The sequence below is a fragment of the Stegodyphus dumicola genome, chromosome 4 (genome assembly GCF_044657685.1).
Source record: "Stegodyphus dumicola isolate Sdum_Otavi_A_Nest chromosome 4, ASM4465768v1".
Classification (NCBI taxonomy): Eukaryota; Metazoa; Arthropoda; class Arachnida; order Araneae; family Eresidae; genus Stegodyphus; species Stegodyphus dumicola.
Genome location: NC_140771.1, coordinates 242,248,331 through 242,266,154, shown reverse-complemented (window position 1 = coordinate 242,266,154; position 17,824 = coordinate 242,248,331). Strand labels below are relative to the sequence as shown.

Sequence of the window (17,824 nt, the reverse complement as noted above, 5' to 3'; positions counted from 1 at the left end):
CTGTGAAAAAATGACGGTACAAAGTCATCAAATTTTGAATTTGAAACTAGAGTCATCAAATTTTGAATAACGTAATCCTCCACCCGAACATGGACACCTGGACGCCCGAATTTTGAATTCCGAATTTGTTTTATTATGTATTTCATATTTTGAAAACGTTAACGAATTTTTGATTAACAAACTTCGAGATTTCAAAGCGAGCAATGACAACACTGCAAGGGGAAAAAAAAAAAAAAAAAAAAAAAAAAAAAAAAACCTTCAGCACCTGAAACTGTCTATCGGAAATTCTAAAGCTACGCTGTTTTTAAATATTTTTTGGTATTGCTGTTGAATTTAATTGCATGGGGTTTAACGTATTTAATAATACAGGTAACACACAAAAGTTATTGAAGCGCCCTTTTAGACGTAATATAAAATCTGATAGCTTACAGATTTTTCTTTTCTTTTACCTTTTTTATCTGCAATTCTTTATAGTTTTTTTAATTTTTATTGTATGGATTTTTAATTTGTCCCGTTGCTGTATGAGCCGATCTTGTATAACTGACTGCTTGGCAATATTTAAAATATATTTATTTGATAATTTTTATGAATATTTGCACCATTTTTGGTAGTTTGAGACAGGGCCGCTCCTAGCGGGGGTGGAGCGCTGCGAAAATCAGAGACGACGGATTCTCACGATACCACAACTAAATATTTTAAATTCATTGTAAGTACTTGTCATATGTAAGTATCTTTTATGCGAATTGTCATATGTAAGTACTTACTGATTATAAAATAAACATTTTATTAATCACTGAGCATTTTTTTTTTTTTTTTAAATTTTGGGGCTGCCATCCTAGGGCGGCCAATGGCCTAGGAATGGCCTTGGTTTGAGAATATATTCTACTATGCACCTCGTTATAGAAAATTTTATTTGCTTATAAATTCTTTTGCTTCCCTCTCTTTTAAAAGGCTAGTCGTTTGTGCGGTCAGCGGCCTAAAATTAATTACAGAAAAAGAAAATTGTGTAATAATTTTACTCAGCACAGGTAGTAATTAACAATAACTGGGATAAAAAGACGCATTTATCGCTTTAAAATCATTTTGTTTGTTAATCAGTAACAGAACAGACTGAATTTAAAAGAAAAACTAAATATTTTGTATTTCCCCGAATGGCAACAGCCTGGCGTGTGGAAGTCTCCATGTGTGGAAGGCAAAAATATTTTATATCGAACACATTATAGCAGTGGGCAGTGAATCATATTTTTTTTAATAGCAGTCTTTTTTTATTAAATTTAAAAGACAAATGTTTTACGCATTTCCGAGTGGCATCATATTTCCTTCAAATCGCATAATTTTCAAATTAAATTTGAAACATAAATATTTTACGCTTAGCCGGATGGCAGCAATTTGCTTTTAAATCATCCAGCTTGTTAATCAAAATGTCATTAATTAGGCACAAATATTAAATAAATAAATTAAAAAAAAAAAAAAATCTGAAATGTTTCAGATTTTAAATTACGTCCAAAGGGGCGTTTTTTTAACGTTTTGAGTGTTACCTTTATTTATTAAATATCATGTTCTTTGCACTTAAACCATAAAATTCAGTTCAAGAGCAATATCGCAAAATAATGTTAAATTAAGCATATCTTTAGAATTTCCGATATACACAGTGTCGCGAGCTGGAGATAAAAGTATTTTTTTTTTAAATATAACGTTGCCATTTCTCGCTTTTAAAGCATTGAGTTTGTAAATCAAAAATTCGTTAAAGTTTTACAAAATATAAAATCTATCATAAAACAAATTCCAAATTTGGAATTTCAGATGCCCATATTCGCAGTAGGATTTCGTCATTCAAAATTCGATGGCTCTATGTACCATTGTTTTATCACAATGCGAGAAATAGACAATCATTTAAGCAGATTTTTCATTATTTAATTTCTTCAAATATAATGCAGGACTCTAACATTTTGTGGCAACAGTTTGAAAAGTGAACCGACGTTTATGAGTCCGACGCAAAATCGCAAAACGAAAACAATAGTCCTTCAGGAACAAAGCCCCTTTGGACTAACAAATACAAGCTTGAGGTACACATATTCCGGAGAAGAACTGTGCGTGTACTAGGAACAAACATACACACGTAAGATTCTTCATTTCTTCATGATTTAATAATAGATTTAACTAGTTGTTTGGTAATATGATTTATACTGGTTGGAAATACCATTATTTAAGATAATATTTAATTGGTGTGCCTGCTTATGAAGAACAGTTTGCTTATAGATTCTTTTGCTTACCCCCCCCCGGTACTTTAAAAAACTGTTTTGGATATGCCAGATTCAGAATGGAATAAAGGTTTCATGTCTTCAGTTATCTTGAATCGGAATTAACCCAAATCAATTAAAAAAAAAGTATTAATTTTTTTTTTTTTTTTTTTTTTTTTTTTTTTTTTTTTACGTTTCTCAGTGAGTTTTCTGGTAAGCAGAGTAAAAATTTTGAAACATGCATAAACATTAAATTGGATATATATATATATATCTTGTCAATTTGTATTTATTTTTATTAGTTATTGTAAGTTTCACATCATTCATGATTTCTGTTATTGGAAAAACAAAAATTAAATGAAGATCTGAGTAATTGTTACAACTGAAATGTGAGCAATAATTAAGAATTACAAAGATTATTTTGTAAGTTCATTAACAGTTTTTATTCACTAAGGGTCTGAGATTAAGTATAACTTTTCTTATCGAAAAAGGGATTTTTGCATGATTTCCTAGCCTTACATTACACCATCCTCTCAAACACAAGTTAAAGAACTTCTTCTGAAAGATGGATGAGTAATGGATATGACATTTTCCATCTTTTAGTCTATACTAAAGTTTCGTTCTCAAAACTTTTGAGAGATCTGGGATGTATGCAGGATAATCTAGAACCTGCCCATTAATCTTCTGTGAATATTCAATAGCCTCTTGTTTCATATGTAGCTTAAGGTATCCTGAAAAAGCAGTTCTGGCAATTTTGTGTTAACGAAGCCCTATTTAGTGCAACACATAAAGTTAGCACGAATACACTGTTGACTGTTGACCACCGGCCTATGCTTTCAGCCAGTATTTGATGGTATTTGAAACCAGACCGAACTACCGGTGGTTAACAGTCCTATCCATTCGGTCTTTGATTTGACCTTTGCATTACCCGAATCAAAACTTAAAAGATTATACTTGCATAAATATTTCAGAATGTATCTTTTGTATGCACATTCTTCCTATTTCTCCTCTAGAAAAATTATCGTTCATTATTGAAAGTATTTTTTATTTATATTTCTTTAATATATATTTAAAAAAATCCTATGATTTTCTTCTTTCAAAGTGAGGAAAACCTCTAAGATATCTTTATTTTAATAATCCTTAGTTAAATTGTAGAAATTAATCCCTTAACATTTTACACTTAATACCTTCTTTTAAATTAATTGAAGACGTTTTTACCGTTAAAATACAAGCAAAGTAAACAAAAAAAGATAAAGAATTTAAGTTAGACAATACGTCCAACTTAACAACATCAGTTTACTTAAAATATACGCTTCTAAATTTTAATTGGCCTTTTTGAGTAAGTATTATATTTTGCGGAATGAAGTTGAGTGAAATTCTGGAATTCAAGAAAGAGCTTTCCATTAGCCCACGGTAATTTCGAGCGTGCTGCTGTTGCTGAGCAACGGCTGACGTCACGGTCCTTTCGCTTACATGTGTATCCCCGTATAAAGAGAAAGCATCGACCGGCGTTAACTTGACATCGCAGGGATTCTTCGTTAGCTGGTAAATACTTTTGAATCAAAGTTTTCGATGTTAAATTGCTAATTTTTTTTTCAGTAAATTTAAGGTATATTTTTGTAGTTTAATATAATCTTAACGAGCTTGCGCACATCTATAAAAGTGCGCGAAGGTCGTCGCTCAACCTTTCTCGTGTTCCATTTCCGCCATCTTTGTGTTAGTGCTTGCAGCAGTGCACCGGTTGGATTCCAAACCTGTCTGAAAAACCTTCTGTTATATCTTATTTTTGTGTCTTTTTTCAGTGTTTAATAAACTCTTACGTTCAAAATGGATAAAGATGAATTGGTGCAGAGGGCTAAGTTGGCCGAACAAGCTGAACGTTACGATGATATGGCTTCGGCTATGAAACAAGTGACGGAAACTGGAGTGGAGCTCAGCAATGAAGAGAGGAATCTTTTGTCCGTAGCCTACAAAAATGTGGTTGGTGCTCGAAGAAGTTCATGGAGAGTAATTTCCAGTATAGAGCAGAAAACAGAAGGCAGTGAAAAGAAGCAACAAATGGCCAAGGAATATCGTGAGAAAGTTGAAAAAGAGTTGAGAGAGATCTGCTATGATGTTTTAGTAAGTAATAACATTTCCTAAATTTAAAATTAATATATATTTATCATTAAGAGCTTTTTCAGATAAATTTAAGTCGAATGTATCCGAAGTATATGTTGTGGAAAGTTTCGGTTTAATTCCAGTTTTGACTACTTACAAGTTCCAAAAATGTTATTTTGTGATTCTTTATCATCTTTTATTTGCATGTAAAATAGTTAATAGCACTACAGTTAATATTTTATATTGAGGAACTAGTTGTAGATTGAAGTTATCAAGATTTGAGTTGAACCCTGTGATCAATTTTGAATTTGGATACTTTTCTTCTAGTGCGTAAGTTAAAAAATTTGTATAATACATAATTATGAAATTAGTATATTTCGCTAGTAATACCCTTAAAGCATTTATTTTACATTTGAATAATTTGTTTGCGAACAGGTTGTATCTGTGCTGCATAGATTTTTCCTGTAATGGTCAGTCATTATGTGAAAACTTTTATGTAATAATAGGCTTAGCTAAAATATTTTAATGCTTGCAGTTTCTCTTTCAAGAGAAAGTAACATTCTAACGTGTTAGTGTTATGTTAAGTATTTTATTCTGTTATTTAATAACATTGTTTGCATTATTTTGTGTAAACTTCTGTAAATTCTCAATAGGGCTTGCTAGATAATTTCCTTATCCCAAAAGCGAGCAATGCTGAGAGCAAAGTTTTTTATCTGAAAATGAAGGGTGACTATTACAGGTACTTAGCAGAAGTTGCCACTGGAGATCAAAAAAACAGTAAGTTAATTTTTCTTTTCTTAGAAGTGTATTATAAAAAAGTCTAGACATTTAATATATATTAATTAATATTGATTGTAATTGATATCCTTGGTGTTCTACAACAGCTGAGTTAAGTTTCTGTTGAAACTTAATTGTAGTAGAAAACTGAAAATTCAGATATCCCTTTTTCAGTCTGTTGAACCATGTGTTTTTGAGGAATTTCTTGGTAAATTGCAAAATTATGTGCAACGAATAAAGTTTTGTCTTTAATCATCAGCAAAATAGCTGTTAGTAATGAAGGATAACACTGTTTAATTTTATAGCACTGAAAATATTATGCAGGTGCAAAATTAAATTTTTAGAAAGAATGCGATTTTTAATACTCATATTTTACCCAATAATAAGTTTGAATTAATTTATTTTAAGCATTACAATAGAGGATGGGGATTTTTATGTTAATTCATAAAATTGTTCTTAGGTGTCTTAACAGTACTTGTGAATTAATGCGGTCTTCAGTTGAGCATTTTGATTTGCGGTTTTAGTTGCGAAATGCTAGGTAAACACAATGTTTCTACTAAAGCATATTGCTAATAAGTTTCCACATGTGAAAACTAGCTGCGAATGTAATTATAATATGTCATTCATTACATAACATTGTAAAATGAAATCCCAGTTAGTCTCCAAAAATCCCAGTTGGTGTGTAATATTTAAATATGCTGTCATATAGTTTCTTAGTTTTTATTGATGTAACAAAAATTCTGGGCTTTTTTGCACTTTTAATATTTCTTGTGCATGAATTATTAGTTTTCTGGAAATGCTTCTGTATATAATCTCTTTTTGTCTATAGCCGGAATAAGTGATTTTTTCACTTAATTAGCTTAATATTTCTCAGCAAGCTAAATATCAAAAAATGTAATAAAAAATATGCTTTTGGCCCAAGCAGATTTTTTGGAAGGCAGTTATGGGGGAAAATGGACTTATCGAAAAAAATATGCTTTTGGCCCAAGCAGATTTTTTGGAAGGCAGTTATGGGGGAAAATGGACTTATCGTTACTTATGAACTGGGTATGTTAAAAATATGTATATGTAATTTAAAAGTATGTGGAACATATATATATAGCTTTGAAGTTGTCCATCTTTTGTGTCTTTAAAAGGTAGGGCTCACCAGCGGCCGAGCGGTAAAGATGCTGAATACAGGTAGTTCAATCCGAGGTTCGAATCCCGCGAACGGGCTGGCTGCATGGGCGTTTTTTGTGGTTTTCCCCATGTGTAGTGCGTATACGAGCCAGTTTCCCTTAGAAAGTCCTCCACAAGGGCATCTCTCCCTTTAGGCAGATAGCCCTTGTGTGCTTTGCCATAATTAAATGATCCAATCCTTTAAAAGCTAGGCTGTATACATAAAACATATGGCTTTTCATAATGCTGTAGTTAATATTTGCCTTTATAAGTTTAAGTTGTATAGTAAGACTGTCTTTTAACTTGCAGGTAAAATTTAAGAATTATTAGCTGTAATCATTTTAAAAATTCAGTATTAAAATAGCATCTTGTTAATAATAGGAAATTTGTGCCAGTGTAGATATGTGCACTAATTTCGAGAGGCAATATTTTAAAATATGTTGGTCCTTCCATCTGTTATTTTATTTCAGGTTAAGTTTTTGAAGGTATTTTATAATGCCTTGATATGCTTTTAAATTTGATTTATTCTGTCTAGCCATATCAGGTGGTTAGCTGTTATGTTACTAATTTTTCAGTTTCCAGATATTACTTAGGATCTTGCATATGTGATAAAGAATTTTATGCTGATATTTTTTAGGATCTCGTGTATATGATGAAAAATTTCATTCTTTTATATTTCTAGTTTACAGTGCCGAATAGAACATCAAACCTGCTGAATTAACTGCGTGTAGAAAAAGAAAATCGGCAAAGTATTAGAATATAGTTATATTTCAATAAATAGTCTTTTAATTGCATACCCAAAGAGGTTAACAGGATAAAGACGAAATTTTTGGAATATGCAGTATTACCTTTTTTAGGTGAAGAATGTAAAATGTATCAGTCCTTTCATTTTACAAGATTGTTGTAAAAATTTAATTGTATGCAGTATTTTTATGAATTGTGCAATTTTAATACATAAGCATCTGTTAATTATGAAGATTTATTCTTTATATGTGGTCTTTTTGAAATATTAAGGAATTAGAATTATGAAATTTTTAATTTGTTTTTGGCTATTAACTTGAGAAATAAGCTTTAATTGTGTGATATAGTGTAATCATTGTCACCGGTTAGGCCACTTTTGTATCTGTAAGCCATTCTGAGAAAAAAAGTGTGCATGGTAATACATAGTTATGCTTCAGTAATTTGGGTAAATTATTTGAGAATACTTAAATAGCGTCTTGAAGCAATCTTTATATAGCTGTTTTTGTTTTGATTATTTTAACTATAATATACTTCATGCTTGCGTTCTGTATTCAGGTGTTGTCGAAGAATCACAGAAGGCTTACCAAGAGGCATTTGACATCAGTAAAAATAAAATGCAGCCAACTCATCCTATACGTTTGGGGCTTGCCTTGAACTTTTCAGTATTTTATTTTGAAATATTGAATTCTCCAGACAAAGCTTGCCAGTTAGCAAAACAGGTATGATACATAAATTAATCCTGCTCTTTGTTTTTTAGGTGTTGTTGAGGAATCTCAGAAATCTTACCAGGAAGCTTTTGATATCAGTAAAAATAAAATGCAGCCAACTCATCCCATTCGATTGGGATTGGCTTTGAACTTTTCGGTATTTTATTTTGAAATACTGAATGCTCCCGACCGTGCTTGTCACCTTGCAAAGCAGGTAATGAATGTTTTATATGCATGCAGTGTTTATCTTCTAACAATGCTTACTAATCAAAGATAACACTTGCATGCAAATATTTTAGTTTCCTGATAAATTTCGGACCATTTGCTTTTTGCGAATCAGAATTGTACTTTTCCAGGTAACTTAGCTTGTTAGAAAAATGTTAACTAGCATAAAAATATCTGTGCTGGTTGTCAGTAAATATAGTAAAAATAGTGATTGGACCTAAACGGAAATCCATGAAAATGTGTGTAGTAGAGAGCTGTTCATGCGTCTTTCGAGGGACCATTCGCAGATGACAAAAACGAACAAAACTTCACGATATGAAACGTATATTGGCTGCATCATTTTGAGACTAACCTGTTACTGATGTTGCATGATTTTATTGCTTAAAATATTAACATGTTGAAATTTAAAATTATTATTTTAAATAAATATTTAATGTTAATAATTTAAACAATTCAAAGAATGTGTTGTAAATTAAATTTTTAAAATATCGAAAAAAACTTAGTATTTGTAAAATTATAAGAATGAAAGTTTATGACGGTTGTATCGTAAATCATAAAATTGACAAAAAAAGTCGTAACTTATTTGAATTACCATCTTGAATAAGTAACATTTTTTCAAAGAACAAAAAAGTAAAATGTAACTTTTAAAGAAAATCTGATATGTCTTTTTGATTCTGAATCTTAAGCAAATTGCTATCAGTTCTCGAAATGTTTTCTTCCTTGAATTATTGCACACAAAGAAATTTCTGAGGGTGTTGGTGCAGTAGACCATTTTGAAAAGGTGCAATCATTTCTTTGTTCTTCATCTCCACTATTTAAATGTTCATCTGGTAAAATGTTTTCAATCCGTTCATTACGTTGCATCGTAGTTTACATGTTCCTCGATTGTAATGTCCAATCCTAGTAGTTTTCAAGTCTCCGTAAATAATCGTAGTTTTATTATTATCGTCAGCACTTTTATCTTCGGTTCAAAAATACCTTCTTAATGGAGCAATTTTGAATGGTTTTTAGTTTTGCTTGAGCTCTGGGTGAAATCAAATATTTATAACCTCAAAAATATACTTATGTTTTGAAGAGCTATTTGAATCAACTTTTGGCAGTAGAATGTTTCAAGTTCTTAATGACGCCTTGACCTAAAGCTTGTAATACATAGTGCAGTTTTCCAGAAAGAAAACTTTCACGTTTTGCGAATCTGCTATGTGACAGTGAGCAGTATACAGATCCTTAGAAAGTAAAAATTTTATGGTTTTGGTATTGCCTATAGTCATCATACTTTATTTGCTTGGTAACTGTATTATAATGGTAGTTTTAACATTTTTGAAGCACCTGAGTTTTGTGATTTTCCTATAACTTTAAGGAGTTTATCTTTTCCATGCCAACAGTATTTGCAGTAAGTAGCAGCGAGACATTCTTTAGTTCCATGACACTGGTCACCTTTGAAAGCTAGGGCTTTTGCAGGCATAAGAGAAGTTTTATCAACATTAAAAATGTGTTAATTTATATCCATCTATTTTGATAAATAAAAATTCTTAAAACCCTTCTCAAGTGACTAGGTGGAATATTTTTGATTATCTGTTTATTAAGGGATTAGATTCTATATTGCAGTTTAAATTTATGCAGCCATCCATTTGAAAAGCAGGCTTCTTCACATTTAATTGAAGTGTTATTCTTTTGACTTCTGGCTTCGATGTTGGGGGAAACTTTACATCTTGAACATGCAGTTTCTTTGAAGTGGACTGTCCACGGGTTTCTGCTCTTTCTTCAACTTTTTTGTCATAAACATCCGTCACAAAAATATCTACTTGGCATCTATTTCTTTCGTGTTTACTTAACACAGCATCCTGTTTAAAATAAAATCATCTGTTTTTCCCTTGCAAGTATCCCCTCAATTCATTAGCTAGTTTTTTAATGCCTGTACCAGACTGAAAACTCAAGTCTTTTGTTTCCTTCTTCTGTCCACATTTCTGAGAAAATTATTTGAAAAGTGAGACTGCGAAATATAAAACCAGTGCAGTAAGTCAAAACGCGGTGTATAACTGAAGTTCTGAGATGTTTATAAGAAATATTTTATTATTAAAATAAATAGGATTGAATTGGGACCTAGTTGAAATAATGTGTAAATGATGCTTCTTTGTATTTAAATTGTAATTTATGTAAGAAAAAAAAATTAAGATTTAAATGTATGTTATTTTGTAAACTGAAATACTTTTTAAATGCAAGTTAAAGTTGGACAATCTTATGAATATTTTTGAGTATTTTTTCATTGAATATTCCAGCACTTTGTATTGCATTGTTAGAATTCAGAAATAAAAATGTTTTTTGGATCTACATGCTTTTAAACAATTGTAATTTTATACCTTGTGAATGAATTGGAAGAGATAATGCTGAAGTATGAATTTGGACAAAATTTCACTGTTAGGTGTATTGTGATTTTATAGATTTTTAGGATATTATGGTAAGTTTACACAGAAAACCGGTGTAAGCTTTTGGCTATCACATTTGCTCTTAGTTCTATATTGGTAGGTGTTGAGGATATTGCAAACTGGATCCCCCCCCTCCCCGACTTTTTTGTACATGTATAATAAATATTAATGTAAGAAATAATGTAATAATTATGTTGACATAAAAATGTCTTTATGCAATAATCGTAAGTTATAATATGCATGATATAATAAGAAATATCGTTTTATATGTATCTGTGTAATTAGATTATGCAGTTGATTAATATGCTTACATCAAATGCTTACATTTATTTGAAATGGATTGGATTAAAGCTGAAGGAATAGCTTTTATAATGTAATAAGGGTTTTTTACTTAGTGCATGTTTTTATTAATATAAAAGTAACTCTGCTAATGAGATGGTAAATGTGTGGGAATTTAGAGATGTTTAACAAAATGCATGTAGTAAACGATTGTTCCAAAATTAAGTTTATATATATTAAAATGCAATTGTTGTATATTAAGACATTGAATTACTGTTTATTTAAATTGAGTAAGGCCCAAATCTCATCACACCTGATATGGGGTGTTTTTTAATAGTTTTTTAATTTATACTCTGTTTAATAGCCTGAAGTGTTCTATTTCTTTACAGGAATTTTTGGTTTGGCTTTTAATGTTGTACTTCTGCCAACCTGCTCATTTTTTAATATAACTTAGGAATATATTTATCTATTTTTCTTACCTCAATTCTGCTAAAGTTTTAATTATTTTGTTCACAAATTATGCATAAGTTTATTAATGTAGATTGTTCCTCATTAGTATTCTGTTTAGATGCTTGATTGATCATAAAAATTACTGTTTTGGTGATGACATTAGAATTCATTTTAAAACTTTTCATTCAGTTCCAGTACGTGAGATACATTTTCCTGTTCATTTAACAGAACTAAAGATTACATTACATTAACATATAACATTAATTTTTCAAGAACCACAGATTGAGAAACACGTTAATATATTCCAATTCTTTTACTTTTTACAAATATTATATTCAACTCCCCTGTCTCCTGAAAATTTGCCGTTTGAAAATTTCATTATGCAGTTCACCTGTTAAGACTATTTTAATGGAATTTTAAGAATTTTATTTCTATTTTGTGTTATAAAATAAAATTATACTGACTTAACAAGGTATGTATGTGCTTTTTTTTTTTTAAATTAATTTGAAAAGAGCGAGGCATACTAAATTATTCAAACTTTATTAAAGCTTGCCACTGAGCGTAAATAATAATTTATTCGAAGTTACTAACACATGTTAACCATATTGTTTAGGAAAACAATAGAATCTTAAAAAAAAATTTATGTGTGACTTGTGTGGGGAAGAGATTTGTTTTAGGAAGTAATTTGTAAAATCAGTTTTTCAAAGACCACTAACCCTTACATGCTGCATAATCTACAAAATGGACTTCGTAGTTTAGACTTTTTCTATTATTCATTTCCACTTAGAATCGTGTATTCAACATAATATCAGCATCAACACATTTTCACTTCTGTGTCATGGCAGTCAGCTCTAGCTTTTTTTTTTTTTTTTGTTGTTGTTGTTAAAGGCGAGGATGGGCAACTTTTCTGGTGACTGGCAAAAATTGGGGGCGGGGGGGGGATTTTTTTTTTTTTTTTTTTTGGCGGGCCAAGATAAATTTTTCTAAAAACAATATGCAATATTACAATGAGATAAATGTTAATGAGATAAATCAAACTTTGCTTTCATTTAAAAAAATTCTTATATTGAGGTTTGAATTGAGATGTATGGATTCTAAGGAACGAGACTAAATGCCCGTCTGTCAGTATACTTCTGGAATAATTCTTTCTAAGACTTAGTTGAAAACACTTGTTCACATATATAAGATGAGGGAAACATAACACCGATTCTCTGGGCATGAGATGTTAAATTTGGGAAACTTACTTTCGAGAATGATTTGTAAAACTAACTTTGGCATATTTAGAAACATTTGCTTGAGATGATTGTTAGATTGCAACTCAATTAATTCAAGTTGCAAACTGACCTCACTGCTTCATAATTTATGTTGAAAGGCATGGTAAAAATATCCAATTCTGTTTGAATGGCACTGAAATCTTTGTTCGAACTCAAAATGAAGTTTTTTTCAAGCCATCTTCACAATTCTTCATTTAACCTCGGGAAATGAGCAAGTCGTTCTTAGCTAGATGCCCAGCAAACAGATTTAAGTTTTTTCTAACAGGTCTAATTTACCTATATTGGATTTCCATATGTTCCGCTCCACAAGAAAGAGATAACGCTTGGTGGCGGCAATCTACAGCTATAACTAACGAAGAACTTCTGCCCTTAACACTTTACTGATTAAAAGCTGTCTGTGCTTGTTATTTCTGTCCGTTTATGTTTTGTAGAACAAAAATAGAGAAAGTAAAAAGATCATCAGTCCTTTGAAAAAAAGGAAGGAAAAAATATTTAAATGTGAAGTAGAAAAGAAGATGGATGTATATTTCTTTTAATTTGCCTCGCACTGGCAAATTAAAATTCTGTTCCCCATGTCATAGTTTGCCCATCCCTGGTTTAAGGAATGTAATTTCTTACCAAATGTTAAATGTTTGTGAAAACAGTATTACTAAACGTGAAGTTTGAACACTAATTTTGCTGGGCATATGATATGTGATGTCTCTCTTTTGTTTTGATTTTTCGTTGATCCCCATAGGCAAATTTCTGGCTGCAGCATAGTTTTCTCCCAATCAAGGGTGCATTAAGCATGTTAGCTTTTCATTGTTAAATATTTATTTTAAAAAACACCTTCCAATACGTAGAGAAACTAGAACCACGTAGGCGTACAAAAGAAAGTAATTGCTGGTTTTTTGCCAAGGGGGATACACATGCTTAATTAACAACTGAAAAAACATTGCACATGTGCACAAATTGGTAGCCATTTCTAAAAAGGGTTGGGTTGTTAAAAAAGGAAAAATCCAATTTTGATCTTTATCACTGTCTTGCAGCTGCCAAATCTCCTTGTTTTTCAGTGCATCTCCAGGTAGATAACCAAAACTTTTTTAATTTTTAGACTATTGGTGTTTTTGTCAATAAAATTATTAAATTGAACATATGGAATTTGTGAAGTTTACATTATTTAAATTATTCAAGATTTCAATTGGTACTATTATGCTGTCATGATGAGATCAGGAATGAATGTGTGCACATACACATGGGAACACTTGCATACATGCCTGCACACGTTTCTGAATCCTGATTCTTATAACGACCTTTCATTCTTCCATCACTAATAATCTTCAGTAATAAATTTATGATCTGGATACTAATTCAAACTATTGATATTTTAAAAATTTCACATTAATATTCAATCAAATCGTCAATTGCTGAATATCTCTATTTAATCTTGGATATCTTTATGTAGTCAGTTGGCCATTTCGGAACATGAAATGGGGGAGGGGGATTGTGAATAATTTTATTTTTGTGATATTTAAAAGTGTTTTGATAAATTAAAGCTTTCCCTCCTTGAAATTTTCTCTGTATAAAAGTGTAAGAAAACAAATAAAATTGGCTGAAGAACGTGAAATTCAGAGTATGTAATTAAATAATCTGTTTAAAATCATATCAGTAGTTGAATAAACTAAATCATATGCAATAAAGCAAATTTAAATCAATTTTGGAGTTCATGGTATGTACAATACTCCTGGAAATGCCTGGTTTCTGTGGGTCTGAATATCCTGTTTTTTCATATTTCTAGGTTGGTCAGATTTTCATAGGACCTGTTATTTTTTATTCCCTTCCCTTTCCGCTGAATATTTTGCAGCAATGTTTCATGCGCTGAATTAAAATGTTACTATCATTATTTTAATCATTATAGAAATAAAATTATGAATTTCAATTGAATATATTGCTATTGTTGCTGTTAGTTTCTAAATCGGTGTAGTTTTCTTTGTTCCTTTTTTAAGGTCTGAAATACATTGAAATGCATAAATAATACCCTGAATAACATTATGTAGTAGATAATTAACAAGCATCTTACTGTAATATAATTGTTCACTGTAAAAGCAAATGCATTTTACAGTCGGTGTGGTTTTGTTTTCCAGTCTTGTAGCATCACATAAAACATTCAGTTGATAACTTGAAATTGTTTTCAGTGATATATGACCCGTATGTAATTACATTGTATAAAAATACATTAGTTTAAAAAGAAATGCAATTTCAAATGAATAGTGGTGGAAATGTTGTTATAATGTTCAGTAATAGAATGCTAATTAAAATGTGCATAATTGCAATTCAGCTGTTATCAAAAGAAGCATGCATGAAAAGCAAATAACTGTTGAATTAGTACATACTATCATAGCATAACTATTTAAATATTTAGGGTATTTGATAATGTGTTTTTCATAATATTCTTCAGTATTTTCTTTGGAAGTTATTTGCCGTCTCCCTCTCAATAGATTTAAAAATGTTTTTGCATGATATTGAGATATATTTAAACATGATCATAATACTTATGTATCCATACACATACTTTAAATACATGTTTATAAACAGAAATAAGTTGGTAATTATCAGAATTGATGGTAACTTTTGTTATGAAATATTGTTTTAAATTGTTTGCTTTATTAAGACATTGATATGGCTGAAAATGAGCTTTTAAGAAACTTGCTATGCAGAATTGGACATTTTAACGTTTTTGTTCGAACTTGAAAAATTAATATAATATATAGTAGGAAAGTATACTGATTCAGACTTTGAAGTCATTCGTATGGTATGTGCCTTTCCAGAATGTTGTGCTGGAACCTTCTGTATCAGTTAACACCAAATATATTCATATGAAGAAATGATATAATGAGAAAGCAATAACTATTTGGATTAAATAAAAATGAAGAGGATACATTTGTGGGTGCTCCTCTCCCTGTATTTAAGCTCATTATTTCTGATAAAGATGGCTTAAGATACCATAGAGACAGATAAGCTGTAAAATGATTATCAGTCTCTGGTGTGGTCTGTCAATCAGTTGAACTGTCAGCCTTCCTTAAAATTGTGCAAAATCTATTTCCAAATGATTTTTAGCATAATTTTTAACTGTCCCAATTTATTGGATGTAGTTGATGAGCATTTTAGGAATACTGTTAATTTAAAAACTATTTTTGTTTTAAATCTATAAATGACGTAAAATTTACTGGCATGAGTGTATGTACATTTAATTTTATTTCCATGTTTTACCATCATTTTAAGAAATGAAACTTTCTTGCATATTTAAGTTTCCTCTGGCATAAAATCTTAATATTACAAAAATAGAGGGACATTAGAATTTATTATAAATTTAATAATACATTTTGAATTGTAATATTTCAATAATTCAAATTGTTATTAATTTATTAGTTTGCAGTCCTTTTTGAAGTTGCAGTGATATGTAGTGCAAAAACTTTTTCATTTTTCAAGATTAGCTGGTGTGTTGTAGAGCAAATAATTATTTATATTCTTGAGAAATATTTAAGTTATGGTAATTTATTTGAAAGGAGAGGTTTAATTTTTTAAAATGTATATTTCAGTAGGACTAAACATAATTTTAATAATCTGGAGTATATTTATCTCTTTGGTTGGTCAGTTTAGAGTAGAGAGATGAGTAGGAGATTATTTGTCTTCAAGAACATCTTAATCTTAGCTTCATTTCATACAATTGCTTAAGTTCTTTTTGTTGCTATAAATTAGTTTTTCATTATTTTAGGCATTTGATGATGCAATAGCAGAATTAGACACACTAAATGAAGACTCTTATAAAGACAGTACACTTATCATGCAGCTCCTTAGAGATAATTTAACGGTAAGGTGTTGTTTTAATCTCAAAGTTCCTGGTACTTTTATTTGGAAATTTTAACATGTTCTTATAATTTCTGTCTTTTTCATTTAGCTTTGGACATCAGATACTCAAGGTGATGGCGAAGAGCAGCCAGAAGCTGGAGACAACTGATAGTCGTGCAGCACTACCTATTTTGAACACGTCCCCAGCCTCAAACAAAAAGCCTTTAATTGTTATTGATTGCACCACCATCTGAGCATAGCCCAAAACTGTTTGAAGATCATTAGTTTACGTTTAAAAACTTAACAGTGATGCCTTCAATCGGAATTCTTTGAATTTGGAAAAAAGCCTTGTGGTATGTGTCTTCTCTGAGCATTCATCATTTGCTGCAGAGTATTGGGCTTGCCAGAACTAAGCCACAAAAAAAAAGCTGGTGGTTTTTTTTTTTTTTTTTTCTCTTTATGGTCAAACCAGACCTTGCAAGTTAGTGCTCAGTCTGTTTGAAATCAATCTCATATGAGCACAACTTGCCTAGTCTGGATCAAATACACAATTGGAAATTTCCATACAGCAGAAAGTTTCATGTATTTGCTATACAATAGCTGTTCTAGGTTTAATTTTATGGCCAAATATGTAACTTCAGTTCACTTTTTTAACCTATGTCAGTAACCCTGTATAATGTGGTGATAGCTAAGTTATTTTGAAAGTTTGACTGTGACGTGGCAAAATATCCTGTTATTTTTTAAACTAAATTCTGGTTTGGCCCAAAATTAAACTTTGGGATTTTAATTTCTTATAAATTGTAAACATGTCATTCAATATTTTGTACATCCATATGGTCAGTATTAGTTTATGTTGTGATTTCTTTAAATAGGTCTTAACAGGTATTAATTGATCAGTAACAAAGACTACTATTGGCCGTAGTGGGTAATATCAAAATTAGTTTAAGCATTTCAAGCAATGTCACATCCCATACATCTTGTGCTTGCATCTTTTTTAATATAAAATGCTGTGTAGAACAAATTGTCTACTTCTATAAATTTAAGTCTGTTGAACTAACGTGATCTGCTAGAAATGTTGCTGAAAGCTTCATTTGTACTTTTTCTGTATATTGCATACCAAGCCAAATAATGTGAAATTTTCAGCAGTTTAAAAGAATATAATTAAAAAGTTATGATGCTTTCTCTGTTTGTTACTGTTGTACACTGAAATCATTCATTTAAATCTCATGATCAAGATTGTCAACTTCTCAGATAGTGGTCTGGTTTTATAACATTTGAATATACAAATACTTCTGAAATCTAGATATACTAGTTCTTGAACATCTCAGATTATGTTAATAAATATTAAAGAGCTTAATTATCTGCAACAGCATTTTAAGTTGTCTTCCTTTGTATAATTATTCTTTATAAATATTTTATTTCTTTGTGTTTGGTTTTCTTTTATTTCTTGGAACTTCTCTTAAAAATAACATGCAGTTACTTTATGAAATATTCATTATTAGTTTAGATACATAAAGTATAACAATTTTTAATAAGGTTAAATAAGGTTTTATTTAAAAACTTCATGTTTATACATTAGCACAATGAAATAGAAGTACATGATGTTCTTTCATGTAATTACA

General features: G+C 30.4%; 1 protein-coding gene across 2 annotated transcripts; it reads left to right on the top strand.

Moving 5' to 3' along the window:
- The first annotated feature begins 3,630 nt into the window (after window positions 1-3,630).
- Window positions 3,631-17,630, top strand: LOC118193459 (14-3-3 protein zeta). 2 transcript variants are annotated; one of them, XM_035364553.2, is made up of 6 exons: window positions 3,631-3,785; window positions 4,043-4,361; window positions 4,994-5,117; window positions 7,774-7,937; window positions 16,129-16,224; window positions 16,312-17,630. In XM_035364553.2, the coding sequence occupies exons 2-6, from the start codon at window positions 4,068-4,070 to the stop codon at window positions 16,369-16,371; spliced, it is 738 nt and encodes a 245-aa protein (XP_035220444.1). In that variant the 5' UTR covers window positions 3,631-3,785; window positions 4,043-4,067; the 3' UTR covers window positions 16,372-17,630. The 2 variants fall into 2 exon arrangements, with proteins under 2 accessions (XP_035220444.1, XP_035220443.1); XM_035364552.2 differs by lacking the exon at window positions 7,774-7,937 and adding an exon at window positions 7,572-7,735.
- The last annotated feature ends 194 nt before the right edge of the window (window positions 17,631-17,824 follow it).

Bases quoted from the DNA above. Each gene is read 5' to 3' on its own strand.
- LOC118193459 (XM_035364553.2), top strand. From the start codon at position 4,068: ATGGATAAAGATGAATTGGTGCAGAGGGCTAAGTTGGCCGAACAAGCT. The intron at 5,118-7,773 runs GTAAGTTAATTT...TTTGTTTTTTAG, and splicing joins CACTGGAGATCAAAAAAACA to GTGTTGTTGAGGAATCTCAG. The intron at 7,938-16,128 runs GTAATGAATGTT...TCATTATTTTAG, and splicing joins CTTGTCACCTTGCAAAGCAG to GCATTTGATGATGCAATAGC.